Source organism: Rhinolophus ferrumequinum, chromosome 11 (assembly GCF_004115265.2).
Source record: "Rhinolophus ferrumequinum isolate MPI-CBG mRhiFer1 chromosome 11, mRhiFer1_v1.p, whole genome shotgun sequence".
NCBI lineage: Eukaryota > Metazoa > Chordata > Mammalia > Chiroptera > Rhinolophidae > Rhinolophus > Rhinolophus ferrumequinum.
In genome coordinates, this window is record NC_046294.1 from 59,160,616 (window position 1) to 59,181,441 (window position 20,826).

At 36.5% G+C, this 20,826-nt stretch overlaps 1 protein-coding gene across 1 annotated transcript in view; it reads left to right on the forward strand.

Moving 5' to 3' along the window:
* Nucleotides 1-15,839, forward strand: part of HIKESHI (heat shock protein nuclear import factor hikeshi) — a 36,814-nt gene extending 20,975 nt beyond the window's left edge. Inside the window, exons 3-5 of the mRNA XM_033118804.1 lie at nt 8,437-8,588; nt 14,769-14,887; nt 15,760-15,839. Of these exons, the coding sequence (XP_032974695.1) occupies nt 8,437-8,588; nt 14,769-14,887; nt 15,760-15,814 (326 nt within the window). The 3' untranslated portion in view covers nt 15,815-15,839. The remainder of the gene's footprint in view (nt 1-8,436; nt 8,589-14,768; nt 14,888-15,759) is intronic.
* Nucleotides 15,840-20,826: the final 4,987 nt, after the last annotated feature.

Sequence of the window (20,826 nt, forward strand, 5' to 3'; positions counted from 1 at the left end):
GAACTTGGCTTATTTTGCCTATCTATAACTTAAATTCTGGGGAAATGTGGAATGAATATATGGGTTTGCTGTATTTCAATACTTAATAAAAATTCTAATAAAGTTGTTTTTCACTGTCTCTTCTGAACTTTTAAAAATTTACTTAAAATGTATATATATATACATATATATATATGTGTGTGTATATATATATATATATATATATACACATATATATATATTTTTAGTTTCAGGTGTGCAAAGCAACATAATAGTTAAACATTTAAACCCCTCATAAAGTGGTAACCCACCCCCCAAGCCACTACCCCTCTACCATTTTATATAGCTGTTACAATACCATCAATTATCTTCCCTATGTTTTACTCCACATCCTGTAACTATATATACCTGTATATTTAGTTATAGTTGACATTCAATATTATTCTACTTTATCTTCAGGTGTATACTGCATTGGTCAGGCATCTACACAGTCTATAAAGTGATCCCCCTGATAACCCCAGTGCCCATCTGGCACCTTACATGATCTTTACAACATTGTTGATTATATTCCCCATACTGTATTAACTACCAATTTGTGAAATACCTTCACCTTTTTCGCCCTGCCCCCAACCCCATTCCCATCTATCACCCTGATAGATCAGGTACCTATCTGGCACCATACCTGGTTATTACAATATTGTTGAGTATATTCCTTATGCTAATCCCCATGACTACTGTGTAACAACCAACTTGTTCTTCTTAATCCCTTCCCCTTTCACCCATCCTTAACCCTCCCTCCCATCTTAAAGAAGTCCCTCTAAGATTCCTTGTAATACTGATTTGGTGATGATGAACTCCTTCAGGTCTTTCTTCTCTGGGAAGCTCCTTATCTGTTCTTCAGTTCTAAATGACAGCTTTGCTGGGTAGAGCAATCTTGGTTGTATGTCATTGCTTTTCAGCACTTGGAATATTTCCTGCCACTCCCTTCTTGCCTGCAAAGTTTCTGTTGAGAAATCAGCTGCCAGTCTTATGGGGGCTCCCTTGTAGGTAACTAATTGCTTTTCTCTTGCTTTTTTAAAGATTCTCTCTTTGTCTTTGACCTTTGGCATTTTAATTATGATATGTCTTAGTGTTGGCCTCTTTGGATTTATCTTGTTTGGGACACTCTGTGGTCTCTGGACTTGTATGTCTGTTTCCTTCAACAGGGTAGGGAAGCTTTCTGTCATTGTTTCTTCAAAAAGGTTTTCAATTTCTTGTTCTCACTTTTCTTGTACTCCTATAATGCAAATGAGATTGTCCTGGAGGCTCCTTAATCCTTAATTTTTTGGATTCTTTTTCTTCTTTTTTTTTTTGCTGTTTTGGTCGGGAATTTTCTGCTACCTTCTACATTGCTGGTTAGATCCTCTCCTTCATCTAATCTACTGTTGATTCCCTGTAATATAGTCTTCATTTCTGTTATTGTAGCCTTTATTTCTGACTGGTTCTTTTTCATGGTTTCCATCTCCATTTTTATGCTTTCTATCTCTCTGTTGAAGTTCCTCCTGAGATCATTGAACATTCTTATAACCAGTGTTTAGAACTCTATGTCTGTCAGATTGCTTATCTCTGTTTTGCTTAGTTCTTTTTCTGGAGCTTTGTTCTGTTTTATTTGGGACATGTTTCTTTGTCTCCCCATTTTGGCTGCCTCCCTGTGTTTGTTTCTATGTATTAGGTAGGGCTGCTATGTCTTCTGGTCTTAGTAGAGTGGCCTTATGTAATAGGTGTGCTGTGGGGTTCAGTGGTACATTCTTTCTGGTCACCTGAGCCATGCATTCCAGGTGTGTCCCTTGTGTGGGTTGTGTGTGCCTTCCTTTTGTAGTTGATCCTTGGTTGATAGTTGCACATCAGTGTGAGGGACTGACCCTGGGGCTCACTGGTCGTGTGAGTACTGGCCTTGACTACAGTGGAAGAGTTATTGTGCAGGGGCTGACCCCACGGAGCAGGATCTGCCCAATCCGCCCCTTGGGTGTGTTGTTCTAGGAGGCGGTTGGGTAATGCTCCAGCTCGTTTTGAAGCTGGCTACTGGGGGCTCCAGCCCCAGCACCACTTTGGAGGGGATCCACTGTAGGTCAAGTTCAGCCACAGCCTTTGCCCCACCCAGGGCCACCTGGCTGGAGCCATAAAGAAATCCACAGATAGCTGCAGCCGTGCTGTGCTTGGAAGTGCCTTGAAAGGCCAAACCACAAACCAAGGCCGGCTGCCACTAGTGCCAGCTTAGTGCTGTTAAGCTAGAGATACAGGACAAGCTCAAGCCAAATGCTGCTTGTCTCAGTTCCGCGAACCTTTGAGAGACCCTGGGAAAATCTGTAGCTTGAGCTAAGGCGGGCAGTTTGCACAGAAAAGCCACTGGAAGTGGCTTCCGTGTGCCTGAAAGTTGGGTGCGGCCGAGTCTCAAATCGCCAGGGTGTGGGAATGAATGGCAGAGACTCAGAAATGATAGTCACCTGCATTCACATGCAGGGAAGGGAGAAGGCTCAGCAAAGAAACAATGGCCTCCACCAGCTTCCCTGTCCAGGAGAAAGCCGCCTCTCCAGCCCTCATCCCAAGCCGGACAACTCAGTTCCCCACCATATGTCCCTGCTGCCTTTCCAGCTCCTGCCCCAGCCCTGGAGATCAGAGCGAGTGATTCCACTGGTGGGTAGTAAAGTCCGTGCGCGCGATCCCTTTCAGAGGAGCGCCTGGGAGTGCAGCCGCCCTCAGTCTCAGTCACAGTCTCCGCTGGTTTTCACAACCAGAAATTATGGGGACTTCTTTCCCTGGTACTGGAACCCTGGGCTGGGGTGCGGCTGGCACCTCTCGCTCCTCTGGAGGTTTGGGGTCGGACCCCCACAGACAAAATATCCCTCCAGATCTTTAATGGTCACACATGGGTGTGGGACTAGCCCGTTCTGCAGCTCTGCCCTTCCACTTTGGAGGTGGTTTCTTCTGCATGTCCTTAGTTGAAAGGCTTCAGTTCAGCTTGATTTTAGGTGATTCTCAATGATGGTTGTTTTCTAGATTAGTTGTAATTTGGATGTGGTTGTGAAAGAAGGTAAGCACAGTGTTTATCTACTGCACCATCCTGGTTGTTTCAATCAAAATGTATATATTTTTTAAAAGAGTCCTTTAGAACCAGATAGTAAATGATGATGACTGCTTTTCCTTGTGTACTGACAAGTTTCCTGTAGGATTTCTTTCTGATTTGAGCCTTGTGTTAGGCTTTGACCTTACCTTGAGGATGGACACTTTGAGAAATAGCTTTGAAAAATTTGCTGTTGAGGGTGGCCGATTGGTTCATTTGGTTAGAGCGCGAGGTCTGAGCAACGGGGTTGCTGGTTCGATCCCCACATGGGCCAGTGAGCTGTGCCCTCCACAACTAGATTGAAGACAACAATTTGAGCTGAGCTGCCGCTGAGCTGCCGAGGGGAGGCCGGATGGCTCAGTTGGTTAGAAGTGCGTGCTCTCAACAAGGTTGCCAGTTCGACTCCTGCATGGGGTAGTAGGCTGCAGTCCCCCACAACTAAGATTGAACACGGCACCTTGAGCTGAGCTACTACTGCGGGGCAGCCAGAGGGCTCATTTGGTTAGAACGCGAGCTCTTAACAACAAGCTTGCCGGTTCGATTCCTACGTGGGATGGTGGCCTGAGCCCCCTGCAACTAAGATTGAAAATGGCAACGAGACTTGGAGATGAGCTGCGCCCTCCACAACCAGATTGAAGGACAGCAACTTGGTTTGGAGCTGATGGGTCCTGGAAAAAACACACTGTTCCCAATAAAGTCCTGGAAATACACACTGTTCCCCTTCCCCAATAAAAAATCTTTTTAAAAAAAATTGCCATTGCTTTTACTGTTGGAATGTTATTGAGGACTTTAATGTATTTTTTAAAAAGAACAGGTCACATGTTTTACTTTCTCAGCTGTTTTTTCCCCCCCAGACAATGAGACTCAATATAACTGATCATAGTTGTCTTTTTGTTTTGTTTTGTTTTTCACTTTGGCTGTCATAAATTCAGTTCCAAAATTAAACACTAACTGTAAATTTGTATAATATATTCCAGAGTTTCTTCCCAGTATTTTATTTTATGGTTTGCAAATAAGAACCTTTGTACTTGGAGGGTATCAATTACTGTCAAACCCATTTTGAGGATAAGAGTTACTAAAAGAATGATATAATTTCACAATAGCTCTCAGACAACATAGAGTGAAGACTGCTGAAGACTTTTGAGTCTCTTTTTTTTCCTCTTAAAATGAAGAAGTCAGAATATTTCCTTAGTTCCATCTCTTACAGTGCATCTTAGCCAGTTTTACTTAGGGGCCTTACTCATTTGACAAGAGATTGTGTGTGATGCAATGTGAAGGTTAGAGATGACAAGACTTTCTGCTTGGGCAGATAGTTACAACTAAAGCAATAGAAGGTTGTATTGAAATTCTTTCCTTGATTGAGATCATTGGAGACTGTTATGCAAGTAGCAGTGCATTTTCTGAACTTAGCATAATTCTAAGTTTAAAACAATAAAAATGGTGAAGTAGGGACTACAAAAGTCTATCCAAAAGCAACAACAACAACAATAATAAAGAAATAGACCAAAACTGTCGGAATTAACTTTTCCAGGACTCTGGAAACTAACTCAAAGCTTGTAGCAACCAGGGGAACATTTAGTAAAGAAAAACCACTGAATCTTGAGCTTAGAACAGTGAGGTTTGTTGTATTTTGACTTAACCTTGCTCCCATCCCGTTCTTCAGCCTAGTGGTAGCTTTGAAAATAACAGCCCATGGTATAGAGGAAGCAGAATGGACCTCATTCACAACCAATTGTAATGAATTTGTTTTGATCTGTCTGGTGGCTCCCCGAAAGACTGATTCAACAGACTTGCCTTTTTCTCTCCTAACTTGAAACTCTTCCAGGGCTAAAGTTACTACCCTGGGAGTGTTTGTCAAAAATATTTATAGGCTATTGGTCATTGCTGCCTGAGGCAGTGACAACAGCTGGGGCAAAAAGTAGACTAACCAAAAGCTTGGGAGGAAAGGCTGGGAATAAAGTACTTTGGGGAATAATGGCTTTGAAATTTTCTGACCTGGGAATCTAACCTGACCTTCTCCAGGGCTGTGCATGTGCTTGGGAAGGTCCTATATTCTCAACCTCTGGCTGACCTTGAGGTTCTGCATAAGCAGGAACTGAAGGCTAAGGCAGAGTTGTAAACTGCTTGCTTGAGTATTGAAAGCATGTGCCAGTACACAACCCATCTGCAAAGACTGGGAGAAGTTTTTGGTTCTAAACTTTTAAGGAAATCTCTTTCCAATCATTAGCTGACCACTAAGCTAATAGAACAGAGACTTGACCGATCACATGACAAAAAATACAGACTTTACAGTATTAGTTCTGAAAAGCCATTAAACAAGGGAATAACTACAGCAAACAGTAACAATAAACCATGAGAAGGGGAAAACATGATTGCTAGAGTTGCTACATTGTAATATTTGACATCCAGCTTTCCACAAAAAGTTAATGAAGTATGCAAGAAACAAGAAAGTAAGGCCATTTCACAGATGAACAGAAACTGTCCTTAAGAAGCACAGGCATTGGACTTAATAGTTAAAGGCTCTAAGTAAACTGTCTCAAATATCCTTAAGAGATAAAGGAAACCAGGAGAATGATGTGTCATCAAATAGAGAATGTCAGAAATTATAAAAGGAGCTAAGTAAATTAGCTGAAAAGTAACAGTTACAAATGAAAAATTCACTAGATTTGAATAGGCAGAAAGAATCAGTAAACCTGAAGATAGGTCAGTTGAAACAACTAGTTTGAAGAGCAGAAAGAACAAAGAATTAAAAATGAACAGAGCTTTAGAGATCTATGAGACACAATCAAGTGTACCAACACATGTATAATAGGAATCTCAGAAGGAGAGGAGACAGAGAAGTGGAAAGAATATTGAAGAAATAAGGCCCCAAAACTTGCTAAATTTTATGAAAAACATTATCTACACACTTAAGAAACTCAATGTACTCCAAGAAGGATAAACTCCACACCAAGACATATAATCAAACTGCCAATGACAAAGCATCTTGAAAGCAGCGAGAAGCAACTCATAACATACAAAAATCCTTAAGATTACAACCGATTTCTCATCAGAAACAGTAGAGTCCAGAAGGCAGTAGGATGACATTGAAAGTACTTGAAAGTAAAAAGCTGTCAATCAAAAATTCTCTTATCAATCAAAACATCAGAAATAAAGGAGGAATGAAAACATTCCCAGATAAATGCAAACAGAGTCATTGCTAGAAAATCCATCCTACAAGAAATGCTAAAGGGAATCCTTCAGGCTGAAATCAGAGGACATGAGACAATAAATTGAATTCACATGAATGAAAAAACACAGGTAAAGGTAACTACGTAGGTAATTATAAAAGTCAGTATTAGTGCACATTTTGTTTATACCTAACTCTTTTATTTCCCTATCTTACATAAAAGACAACTGCATAAAACAAAATCTGTGTCTTTGTTTATGGGCATACTATGTGCAAAGATGTAATTTATGACAATAACAACATAAAGGAGCGGAGTTATATAGGAGCAAAGTTTTTGTATACTATTGAAATTGGTAGTAATCCAAATTAGGTTGTTATAAATTAAGATGTTAATTGTAATCTCTATTTCAACCACTAAGAAAATAACAAAAAATACATACTAAAAGAAATGATGAAGAATTTACTATACTAACAAGTATATTTTTAACACAAAATTAAACTTTCCAGTTAAAAGGCAGAGATTTGCAGAATGGATAAACATGATCTAACTTGATTCAAAGATACAACTTGATTGAAGGTAAAGGCTAAAAAAGATATAAGAAACCAAAAGAAAGCTGGAGTGGCTGTATTAAAATAAAACTAAATAGACTTAAGAAAAAAATTGTTGGAGAGGTACAAGAAGGACATTGTATAACGATAAAAAGAGTCAATCCATAGAAAAGATATAAAAATTATAAACTTGTATGTACCTAATAGCCTCAAAATACAGAAAGCAGAAACTGACAGAATTGAAGAGAGAGAGAGTTCAGCAATAATAGTTGGAAATTTCAATGCCCTATTTTCAATAATGCATAGAACAACTAGATAGAAGATCATCAAGGAAATTGAAGATGTGAGGAACACTATAAGTCATCTAGACCTAACAGATTTATATAGAACATTCTACCTAACAACAGCAGACTACACATTTCTTCTCAACTGCACATGGAACATTTCTTTGGATAGACTGTATATTAAGCCACAAAACAAGACTCAATATACAGAGGGTACCAAAAAAAATGTATACACATTTTAAGAAAGGAAAAAACTGTATTAAAATTGTGATAGTCAATATATACTGATAACAAAAGATGAATACAAGTCATGTGTATTCATTTCTTTGGCATCCCTGGTATTTTAAAAGATTGAAATCATCCAAAGAATGTTCTTGGATTATACTGATAGAAACTGGAAATAATAGAAGTAAATCTGGAAAACTCACAAATACGTAAAAATTAAATAAAACAAATAATTTAAAAATACTGAAAATATCCAAACCAGTCATGTTTAGTGAGGGGTGTGTGTGTATTTTAAATACAGCAAAAGTACATTTGTAAGTTTTTATTCATATGTTTGAAAATTTAAGAGTTTTGTTACTTGCAATGAGTGTTCTAGTTATTAAGAATGTGTGTTGTCCCAGATTTTTGTTTACTATTTGTTTAAGTAATTTTATAGTTATATAAAAACAGCAGATAATCAAAAAATCTATTTATTGTCTGATTCTTTCCCTTTCATCAAGCTAAATTTTCTGATGATGTCTTAGTGGAAAATTGGCCTGTATTTCCCATGTATAAGTTAGCTGGCACTTACAGGATCAGATGTACACTTGATATATTTTAAAGGGGAAAATATAAAATATACAATATACAAGGCAAACGTTATTAAATATCTTTCATGAATAAGCTGCAGATTTCTTTATTGCCTATTTGATAACATCATCAGGTATTAAGTGGGGTGATCCATGACATTTAGTAAAATATGCCATGTTTGTCAGTCATAATGGCAATTTTAAAGGTGTTTCTTTAGTGGAATAATCAGATGTTAAAACTAAGTCTAAAAATCTTTAAAAACATCCTTCCCTCAGAGTTAGCATTGAAAATCTTTTATCTAATTAATGCTTATTCATTTATTTTTCTCTCATAAGTTTTAGAAAGGTAACAGCTGTTTATCTGGTGGGAAAATTTTCAGTTTTCTTATTCTTTGTTAATATAAAAAATACTATGTAGCTTTTTACATTTATCTGAAAAGAGACAAACTTTCATGTAGCAGAACTTTTTAGAGCATGTAGATCAGAGGTTCTTCACATATGAGACATTTGTATGGATACAGGTTGAACTTGAAATATGTGGCACATGTTAATTTCTTTCAGGAGAAGGAAGCCAACACCCTTTTGGAGCCATGAATATTGTACGAACTCCATCTGTTGCTCAGATTGGAATTTCCGTGGAATTATTGGACAGTCTGGCTCAGCAGACTCCTGTAGGTAATGCTGCTGTATCCTCAGTTGATTCATTCACTCAGGTAATGCAATGTACATTTCGTCATTTTCTAAAATAATTTAAAAATCTTATTCTATATGTTAGAAATTAGCCTGGTAGAGAACATGTGAAAAGGAACATAAACATATATGACATAAATTATTGGCTTCCATGGGTATTTTCAGTTTGTCTGTTTTCTCTATTGGTATTTTCAAATTTGTAAATGCTCTTATGGAACTTAGGCTTTTATAATGATAAAAACAGGTTTAAATATTGTTTTCCTTTTTTCCTCCCACAATTAGTATGCTAGACTATGAGTATATAGTTGTGAACCTGAATAGCAAGATCTTTGTCTTCATGGATTTTTTAAGGTTTTTTTAAGGTTTGACTTTTAACCTCCGTTTGGCACAGGCCTGAGGGGAGGGTGGACTAGGCAGAGGTATAGCTAGTACAAAGGCCCTGAGGTAGAAATCTGTTATGTTTGAAGAATAACATGAAAGTCCTTGAGGCTGGAGTAATGTGAGCAAGAGTGAGAAATGGGAGATGAGGCTGGAGTTTATAGGGGAGATGGCTGTAGGATAAATCATACGGGACCTCATTGCCTTTTATAAGGACTTGGGCTTATGTTCTGTTTGAAAGAGAAAACGAGAGCTTTGAGCAAAAGAGTAATATGATCTAACTTGCATTTTTTAAGTATCAACTTTACATCTTTGGAGAGAAACTGTAGTGGGGCAAAGATGGAAGGAGGAAGATCAGTTAGAAGTCTCTTGTGAAAATCTGCTATGAAAGATGATAATGATTTGAACCATTGGGTATGGGGAGGTGGAAAGCAGTTGACTTCTGGAGATAATTGAAGATGGAACCAGTCGTGTTTCACAGTATGGATCACAGTGAGGTCTGAGATAGAGAGACATCAGCAGTTGCTCCAGAGGTGTTGACCTGAGGACTGGAACATAGGAATATTGTGAAAAGAACAAGTATGTGCTGGGAGTAGAGTCAGGAGTTGGGTTTTTGTTCATTGTGTTTGGGATGTCTGTTAGATATCCAACTGGATATGACAAGTCCAGAGTTTAAGACAGGTCTGATACAGAGATCAATATTTGGGAGTCATCAGTATAGAGATGGTATTTAAAGTTGTAGAGGGGGTGTGATCACTCGAAAAGTAACTGTAAATAGGAAAGTTGGCCAGTCACTTGCAGGGCCATTTCACAGTTGAGAAGCTTAGTAAATGAGGAGAAATGGAAGAAAAGGAGCAAGCAGCCTGAAGTAGGAGGCCCCAAAAAGTGCTTTGAAAGCCAAGTGAAGAGTGGTTTTTAAGAAAGAAGTGACCATCAATAGTATGACTGCTGATGGATCAAGGAAGATGACAGCTAAGAGTTAACCATTGGATTCAGCAGGTAGAGGTCGTTCAGGACTGGCAAGAGTTCAGAGAGGTGGAAGGGCAGTTTGCAGAGAGTGTGAGGGAATTGGAGGAGGGAATGGAAACAGTGACTATAGATGACTCTTGATGAGTGTTGTCATAAAGGACAGCAGATAAATGGTTTGGTTACGTGAGAGGGCTGTGGGAAAAAGGAATTTTTTCCCCCTGTTTTTAATGGGAAGCATTTCATTATGTTTGACTGACAGGAAGAAAGCATTAGAGAAAAAAATGGTGGTGCAGAAGAGCAGAGAGAATTGCACAAGTGGTGGGTGTCCTTGCTTAGGAAATGGGAGCACATTTGGAGGTGTTGACTTTAGATAGGATAATGGACAGCGTTTATAGTAATGGATGTAGGCACAGATTCAGGAGGTTGGTAAGGGATTAGAACTTGTGTAAGTTCTCACTTGGTTCTTTCTCTTTGCTCAGTTGAAAGAGGAAGCAAGGTCATCAGCTAAAATTAGGGGAGAGGAAATATTGGAAATATAAATTGAAAAGATTATTAAATAAAGTCCTCTAGGAGAGGAGGAGGGTGAATGTACTAGGAAAACCACATGGGTATGCCGGGCAACACACTTTTGAGGGTTGTGGCCATGAATTTGAAAGTAGACTTGTCGTCACATGATCTCTTGAGAATGTGCTGAATTAAGAATGTCAGAGTCTGGGTCTTAAAATTTTTTTCAATAATTAAAAAAATAACTGCTGAAAAAAGAAAGCAGTGAAATATTTCTTATAGTATCCCATATAGACTGTATCAGAAAAATGTCTGGAAAATGCATACCAAAGTGGTTTTTTTCCCTGGACAGGGGCAAGAAGACCTTTTACTCTATATATTTGTAAATTATAGTATCCTTGTCTGGGGTTTCACTTTTTGTGGTTTTGGTTCCCTGTGGTCAACTGCAGTCTGAAAATATTAAATGGAAAATTCCAGAAATAAGCAATTCATAAGTTTGTGGGGTTTTTTTTATGGGTAATATTGGGGAACAGTATGTTTTTCCAGGACCCGTAGCTCCAAGTCAAGTCGTTTTTGTTTTCAATCTAGTTGTGGAGGGCGCAGCTCACTTGCCCAGGTGGCAATTGAACCGGTGAACTGGGTGTTATGAACACTGCGCTCTAACCAACTGAGCCAACTTGGCCGCCCAATTCATAAGTTGTAAATCGCATGCTGTTCTGAGCAGTGTGATGAAGTCCCTCAGCATCCCGCTGTGTCCCGCCTGGGATGTGGATCATCCCTTGGCCCAGCGTAGCCACACTGTGTGCAGCTGTCTCGTTTGTCAGATTCACTTGTCTTGGTATCATAGTTGTTCAAGTCATGGCCCCAAAGGGCAAGAACAGTGATGCTGGCGATTGGATGTGTCAAGAAGCCGTAAGTAAGGGCTCACTGGAAGTGAGAGGTGGACGTTCTCAATAAGGAAAGGAAAAAAAAAAATCATATGCTGAGGTTGCCAATATCTATGGTAAAAGTGAATTTTGTGTCAAATTGCCTAATTTATAAATTAAACTTTATTATAGGTATGTATGATAGGAAAAAACAGTGTATATACAGGGTTCGGTACTGTCTGCAGTTTCCAGCATCCACTGGGGGTCTTGGAACTTTTTTATAAACGTGTATTTTTTATTAAACATATTATTTTGAAATATTTTAAGTATATTATAAAGTATATTCCACAAATATTTATTGTGTACCTACTGTGTGCCAGGTGTTTTCTAAGCACAAATATATAAAAATAGGCAAAATAAAATAATACCTGTCTTCATAGAGCTCTCTTTTATAGTGATTTATATATGAAGACTTCCCTGTATCTTCCACCTACATTTATATTTTGTCTAATTTATGATTCTAGTTACTCTCATTTCATTTTAGTTTTTATTGGTCGTGCATGTACATGGTTTAAAAAGTCAAATAGTTGTACATTTAAAACAACTATCCTCTGTTTTACTTTTTATATTCTGTTTATTCTCAGAAGCATCCCCTTCTAACTTTCCCCTTATTTCTTCCTGTATTTTCTTCCATGTATCAGAAAAACTTCAACTGTTCTTTATTAATTTGTCTGTTGTAGGTGTTTTCCATTGACTTACCAAATGTAACATGATTTAGCTCTCTACTCCTCAATGAACACAGACATCGTTTCTCCCCACCTTTCCAATATAGATTTTTGTTAAATTAATATTCAAAGTTTTCAGTATTATGATTAGGTAAATATTTTTCAGACCTGAGCTGTGTGTAGTGCTATGATTACATTTCTTGTGTAACTTCATTTTTCCTGGTTAATAAATACTTCATTTTTTCCCGTTTGCATGGATTTCTGTTTCCATTTCTAATTTATGCCCAGATTCTGCCAAGTGTACATTCCCATTCAGTATATTTATATAAATATAGCCATTTAAAGTTTGCCTTAGAAACATATTTTTTGGAATGCTCCTTTTTTTTTTTTTTTTTTTGTCTTACTGTGTACTGATTATTCGACTATTGCTTAGCTGTTATCAGGATATTTTCTTTCACCATCACTGTACAAGTTTCTTTTATTTTCTGTTTTGAATCCCTTGTTCTTTGGTTCCTCTACTTTTCCTTCTTGTTGATTTACTCTTTTGTATGTTTTTAAAATGAATATAAATGGTATCATACTGCACAAACTTCTATAACTTAACTGTTGTTCACTCAACATTATTTTAAAGATTTATCTGTGTTGATACATGGCATAGATCTAGTTTGTTTTACTTATTGTATAGTATGTCACTGTATGAATGAGCCACAATTGGGTTTTTTCATTTCCATATTGATAAATGTTTATACAGTCTCACTAATATTTATCAGATCTTAAATTTTTCCCCAGCTGATGGGTGAAATTATAACTGTTGTTTTGGTTTGTAGTTTTAAATTACTAATGAGGTTGAGCATCTTTTCACATTTTGGTCTGCGTTTGTATTTTCTGTTACAGGAATTGACTGTTTATAAATTTTCCCCAATTTTATATTGTGTTATCGTACTTTTTAATTTTACCTTTTTTGGGAAGAGGCCTTTACGGGTTCTGGATAATAATCCTTTGTTATATATGTTGCAGATTTCTTCTCCTAGCATGTTGCTTGTCTGTAACATAGTTTATAATATCTAATGCATATTGACATGTTTTTATGTAGAGAGGGTTATCAGTTGTTCCCTTTATGATTTGTGAGTTTTTTTGTATTTGAAAAATCCTTTCCTACCCTGATAAGATGTTAGATTCTCTTATAGTTCTTAATTAAAGCTTTAATGTTTTAGTTTTTGAATTATGTTTGTGTGTGGTATGAGATGGTATCTAAATTCACTTTTCCCCTGTGGAAAACTAGTTGTCCTAGCCCCATTAATTGAATAGTTAGTCCTTTTTTTTACTCTGAGTAATAGCATCTTTGTTATAGATATATCACGTCGTCACATATGCTTAGGTTGTTTCTGGGCTCTCTTATTCCAACTGGTTTATTTGCCTGTTCCTTTGCCAGTAAAAATCTTAATATCTGGTTGGCCAAGCCCCTCTACCTAGTCATCAAAAAAAAATACCTAGGCTCAGGTATTCTTCATAATTTTTGTATCAGTTTGTTGAATTCCATGAAAAACCTTGTTGGAATTGAGTTGGAAGTAACATTGAATTTATAGGTTTAATTTGGGGAGAATTGCTGCCATTATCACATTGTCTTCCCATCTGTGAACATGTTTTATCTTTCCCCCTGGACATGGTATATAGGTCCTTTCATTTGTTTTCTGTCTCTCAAGAGAGTCTTAGAGTTTCTATTTTCCACAAGTCTTATTATCAGCTTGTCTTAGCTTTTCTCCTAAGTATTTAGGAGACTTTGTTTCTATTCTGAATTAGATCTTTTTAAAGTTCATTTAAAAATTTTTGTTGCTAGTGTGGAGGGTTGTTGCTGTTGGTTTTTACCCCCCCACACCCATACTGATCTTTTAGTGATCTTACTGTACTCTGGTATTAGTTCAAGTACCTTAATGGTAGATTCTATTTGATTAAATTACCTTGATATTATTAAACAAACAAAAACCCTAATGAGACATTTCCTTTCATATAGAATAGAGACAGCAGGAGCCTTATTGACTAGTTTTATGTTTTTGAGAAAGTGGTAGTGGGAAGATTATTATCGAGTGAATAGAAGGTAGTATTATCCTTAATAGTTTGTTTACTTTTGGGCTTAGTGCTTAAACATTTGGTTCTCAAGAAACATGCATCAGTTTACTTCTAACTTTTACCATGGAGTCATGAAGGATGCTAGTGGATCTGCCCATTTCAGGATCAATGAGAAGAAACAGGCCAGGAAATAGGGGAAATGGAAGAGTGTTAACCTTTCTCTTCTTTACAATTGATGGCAAGTAGCTAGTTCCTTTATTATATTTAAGTTTTATCTTTTTGGCAAGAAATAGACTTCTTAGACATGGTTATTTGTTTTATATGAAGAAATAGGTTAATTTGAGGAGGGTGGTATTTGAGGAGATGGGCGTAGTTGATACAGAGATGGAGAAAAAAGAAGATATTTTTGAAGGAAAAACATTTTTCTTTTTTTTTCCCAAAATGAATATGTTAGGAGCATAAAATATTTGATAACAGAAGTTCTTTGAGATATAAAGAAGAAAGTACTAAAGAGAGATTGTTATGAGTTTTGTGCTATAATATCATTTTATGACCTTCCTTAACTTTCAACATTACAGTTTAGAACTCAGTCCTTAAAACCGAGTTAATGTGGGAACATTTTAAATTTAAAATATTAAGGTCTAAATGGAGTATTTAGTATAATCCACTAATCTATTCATTATTAACTTTGCAGTTCACACAAAAGATGTTGGACAATTTCTACAATTTTGCTTCATCATTTGCTATCTCTCAGGCCCAGATGACACCAAGTCCATCTGAAATGTTCATTCCAGCAAATGTGGTTCTGAAATGGTATGGCGTACTTTTTATCACTAATATTAACGTTTTTATAGTAACCATATATTTTTTGCCTGTGAATGTTTCTTCTTTGACATCTAAACATATTCTTTAATTGTGGACATCAGCATATATTAATATTTGCATGTCATTAAAAAGTATGTACTGTAGAGTTTAGATTAGAAATGGTTCTTACCTAAATATTCTTAGATAGTAGTCATTTTGAATTAATAAAAACAAGAAAATACAATTGCCTGTATTTTAGGGACCACAATTAAAGAGTGTACATTTTTTTATATTTTAAATTATAAGTATTACATACGAGGCTTGAAATATCAATCAAAATTTATTTTTTCTAAGTTTAGGGAGTCTTGATATAAAGTAAATATGTATTAAGGCATCAGGGTGGTTTATATAGCATCCTGTACATGAATGATTAATACATATATTTTCCTAGCTTTCCCATGTTTCTGTTTTCTAGGTATTTCTTTTCACTTTGTCCAGTGGTGGGGAATGCATAGAGAGAGTTTGTTGAGAAGTTTGCTGTACAATTTAGCTATATGACCTTGAGCTAATTACTCTCATTGACTCATTTATGAAATGAGAGAGGAGTTACATTTGATTTTCTCCTTAGGTTCCCTTCTAGCTCTCAGATTTGAAGAAGAGAAAAATTAATAAAATTTATTATGATTTGTGTTCTTTGATACAAGCCAGTTATACTTGTTATCTTTTTATAAATTAATACTTAAACTTTAGGATTAACTTTTTAGCTTTTTAATCTTAGCTTTTTAGAAGTGACATGTAAAATTGTTTGCTTTTGTAAGTCATTTGGCAAATTATGAAAGATTCTATTTTAATTTTCTTGTAAATATGTTTTTCTTTTGTAGGTATGAAAACTTTCAAAGACGACTAGCACAGAACCCTCTCTTTTGGAAAACATAATTTGAATAAAATAATTTTTAATGGATTCTGAAATTTGTCATGTTTTAAAGATAAAGTTTCATTTAAAAGCATGAAATCAAAAGCATTATGAAACCTAAGTTTAAAAACTGCTTAGTGACTGTGAAGCTTAATTAAAATCTTTATAAAAAATTAAAAACATTGAAAAATGAAAATATGTTCCTCTTTAATGACTTTTTTCCCTTAAGCTGAAAATATTATTCAGAGGCAAAACATTTTGTTTTGGCTATGATTCATTTTTTACTTAAAAATAAAGCATATTCACAACCATAGTGTGCCAAATACCATTGCATTTATAATCTGTCATGTATTTTTATACTGGTTTGCTAGAGTAGTTAACTTAAAATCAGTTATATCAAATGGGGAATTTTTGAAAAACATGCAATACACATTTTTACATATGGAGAAATTATTTTCAGCTAGTATTGCTTAAGATTATGTCTTTTTCAATTAGAACAGGTTGGCTGTCAGTTTTTGTATCTGCAAATTCATGCATTTGCATTTGTTTAACAAAATTGCCATAACTAGTACTGATGAGGTTTTTGTTTTTTGTTTAATACTGGTAATGTTGTTAGGCATTTTTGTATAGAATACATAGAATTCATTATCTTGCATGTGAAGATAAAACTGTTGTGTCTCATTCAAAAGGGAACTCTGACTCATTTATACTGGTGACTCCCATTGACCAAAACTCACCAGGATCTCATGTATAATCAAAGCTAGGTTTTATTAGCTTGCTGCGCCAAATGAGTATATGAATACGAGGTCTAACATTTCAGTTCGCGAACTTGATGCAACAATATTGCTAACCTTTTTTGATATCAGAGGGATTATTCATTATGAATTTGTACTAATTGGACAAACAGCCAAGTTTACTATTTGGAAGTGCTGAAAAGGCTGCTTGAAAAAGTTGGACGACCTGAACTTTTCACCAACAATTCAGGGTTCTTGCATCACGGCAATGCACCAGCTCACATGGCACTGTCTGTGAGGGAGTTTTTAGCCAGTAAACAAATAACTGTATTGGAACACCCTCCCTTCTCACCTGATCTGAGCCTCAATGACTTCCTCCTTTACCCAAAGAAAGGGAATACTGAAAGGAAAACATTTTGATGACCTTCAGGACATCAAGGGTAACATGACAGCTCTGATGGCCATTCTAGAAAAAAAGTTCCAAAATGGCTTTGAAGCGTAGACTGGGCGCTGGCGTCGGTGCTTAGGTTCCCAAGGGAAGTACTTTGAAGGTGACCATAGTGATATTCAGCAATGAGGTATGTAGCACTTTCTGGGATGAGTTCGCGAACTTAATTGTCAGGCCTCGTATACACCAGAAGAACTGTGGGGTGTCCTCAAAGGAAGGGCCTGGAGTTAGTTTTGGATTATCTTGGATTGTCTTTGAAAACTAGAGTTACTGGTATAGTCAGTATCTTTAGAATACATGAACTATGCAGATTTATTGTTAGATCAGTTTGTGGTCTTAAAACATGCATCTGAGCTGGTGTAAAGAGTTTGAGCTTAGGTAACTTTTTGCATTGTCAAAGGTTGGCAGACTGATGGTGTTTTGCAAATTGTACATTTTTGTAAATTGTAATTTCTCTTTCAATTCTCAGTTCTCTTCTGGTCTTTCTTTAGCCTAAGTCGAAGGGTAGGCCATTACCTTCTGGAGTTGTAATCAATCCAGATTGGTATTGCTGTTTACTGGGCTATGATTGTATATCAAGTATTCAGTGGTATTCATTAGTGTCAGGTCTTCGTGTTAATAATGGTGGATCATTGTTGAATCATGTGACTTGACAGTGGCTGCTCAATAGCGTTTAAGACTATGTACAGAAAGCATCAGTCAGCTGTAGTAACAGAAGCAAAATGATCGTTCTTGTACTAGAATGCAAAGCCAGGCACCTAGGTTACCAAGTCAAGCTACAAAAACATGTCCCAAAGTCCAGCTGGATCTAATCTACAGTCAGGTAGCCTTTTCCTTTAGCCTAGACCATTTGTCCAGTGGTCTCTATAGAGCTACAACAGGAAGTGTTAACTAAATATAAACTGCCCCCTGGCCTGCCAAGAGGAAATAAAAGAATGTGATTGTCCATGACAGTCCTGGGTAGTGAATTGAAACTGGTTTGTTGGGCTTCCACAGTAGTGGGTGAGTAAACACTTGAACCACCTTTTCTAATTGTTGCTGTTGGAGTAGGTACTCTTACATAGTATGATTAAATGAGTCAGTTATCTCTTCTGAACACTCTCCTGAGTTAGCCAAGGCCTGTTTCATTTTGGAAGTCTCTGGTTATCCTTAAGGAAATACACTAAGGAACACTAAGGAAATACCCTTAAGGAAATACACTACAAAAAAGAAGAAAAAAACAACACGGGAGAGAAAATACCTGAAAGCTTCTTAATAATTATTTCATACACCCAAGATAGGTTTGGATTTATGAGGTGGTTGAAAGCCTGGTGTTGACATAAATAATACCTGGTGAGTACACATAATTTTAGGAATATAAATATATTTTATCACAACAGGAATGAGCCAATAATTGTTTCCTTGAGGTGGGCACATTCTCAGTGGAGTTTAGTTCCTGCATGGAAGTCTGGAAAATCTTTGGAGAATATGACTAGCGCAGGGAGAATAGCTTCAGCATTTGTTCTCTCCTGGTGAGCTTGGTTCTGGGACTGCTGTAATGATTATAGCGGACACATTTTGTTGACTTAGAGTAAAGTCCCAGGTTTAAAAGAATGAAGATAGACGAATGACATGAGGAAAATTCGAACAACAGAAGGGAACTTTGGGAGGAAATTGACCTCAGGAGTTTAAAGGATTAACTATTACATTTTTTTTTACGGTGGAATTTGACAGATTCAGAGAGTAGCTATGGTCTGAGAAAACTGCTGAAAAGTCTTGCATTTCTTAAAATGGCCAGACAGACCATAAAGGATTAAGGATAAAATGATAAAAATATGTGGGAGCATATTAAAAAACCATTAGGCAATCTCTAGGATGTGCCAAACCATAAGAAGCAAAAGGAGTAAAAGGTATTCGAAAATTAATCTTGCTTTTCTCCTTGGGCAGAAGTTTTCCACTTTCTGTTATCTGCTTGACTTGAGGGTCTTGATCAGTAAGTAGTCTTCCTCCAAAGACATTGGCTTCTGGAGGATTCCTAAGAATTGTTTGTTTAAAGACTCCTGAATGAATGGTTGACCAGCTGTCTGGAGAAGATATTTGTTGTTTAGTTTGGAAAATGAATCCAGGAATCAACGTGTTGGAGTTTTATTGCCACGCCAGTTGTTATAGTATCTGATAAGCTAATTTTTCATTGAGGGCAGTTTTTCTCTGATGTCTCTTCCAAAAGACTAAATGTGCTGAATTGAGGATGTTACAGACGATGATGCTTTTGTAGAATGGAGGAGAGTAGAATCCACTATTGAGGTACAGCACAATTTATACAATTACTATAAATTATCATGATTATTATGAGGCTACAAACAAACATTGTGGACAATGACAGTTCTCTAGGCCTGTAGTTTATTTCATACAATATATCTTTTTGTAGACAGTTACTGTATAAATCTTTACATGAACTTGAGTGTGTTTCTTTTTACCTGAAATGTACAGTCCTTTACTATGGTCAGAATGTATATGTCCTCACAGAATTCATCCAGTGAAATCCTAATGCCCAATGTGATGGTATTAGGAGGTGGGGTTTGGGAGGTGATTAGTTCCTGAACACAGAGCCCTCATGAAGGAGATTTAATGCCCTTCAGAGGCCCCAGAAAGCGCACTCGCCCCTTACACCATATGAGAATACATGGGGAAATGTGCAGCCTGGACGCGGGCTGGCACCTCATCACACTGGCACCTTGGTCTTGGGCTGCCAGCCTCCAAAAGTGGGAGAAACAAAGTCCTGTTGATTATAAGCTCCCCAGTCTATTGTATTTTGTTACAGCAGTTTGAGCGGACTGAGGTACATTGAAACATTTTTATTAATGAATTTTACTCATGCCGTTTAACCGAGGAAAGCTGAACTCTTGATTGTCAAGATTTTTTCTTTAGAGTTTGATTTTTAGAAGAGCTCTTACAGTAGCTTTGAATTAATTAAAATTTGGAGAATGCCAAACAAACTTAATATTTCCTCTTCTTCCATAAAGTGAAGGAAACCCGAAGAATTCAGGCAAAAAAGACAACAGTTTTATTATGCTTGGATTGGGAAAGGCAAAATCATGAGTTGTCAGAGGAGACAAGAATATGTCAAAAATATCCAAAGGCAAGAAACAATCTCAGCCAATATCTATATTCAGTATACTAGGAAAAACTAATAACACCATTTGCCACCTGTGGGTCCATTTTTAAAATGTTTGTAAGTCACATTTTGAATAATTCACTGAACAAAAAAGGATAATAAGGAAATTTATTAGAATTTACAATAATGAGAAAATAGCAAACCCAAATATGTGTTTCATAGCTTCATAGTTGTGGTGATATATGTACAAGATAAGGGCATTGTCTTCTGAATATAGCTGCATCAATGGTCATGTATGAACCTGGGACATACACATCTTGAAAATGCTGATTCTAGATTTCGAATGCATTGCCGATAGCTTCTATCTTATTATTTATGGTTCTTGTATCATTAAAATGCAGTACATGAAGAATTAATTGAAAATTGACAGCAAATAATTTTGCTGAAGAGACGATGGCTATCTTAGCTCCATAGTTGTAAGACATTTTCATTTTAGGTTATAACCATCAACTAGAATGATTAAATTATTTTTCATTGCTGCATCTTCTATTTCCATATTTCCATAACTTGTGTATATACACCTGCTTTCAGCATTTGCTTATTTTAAAAAAGCTTTATTGAGATAAAATTCACATATCAAATTCACTCAATGTACAATGTTTTTTAGTATATTTACAGGTTTGTGCAACAATCAAGACTCATTGTTCTAATTGTAGAACATTTTCATCCTACCTTAAAAGAAACCCTCTATCCATTAGT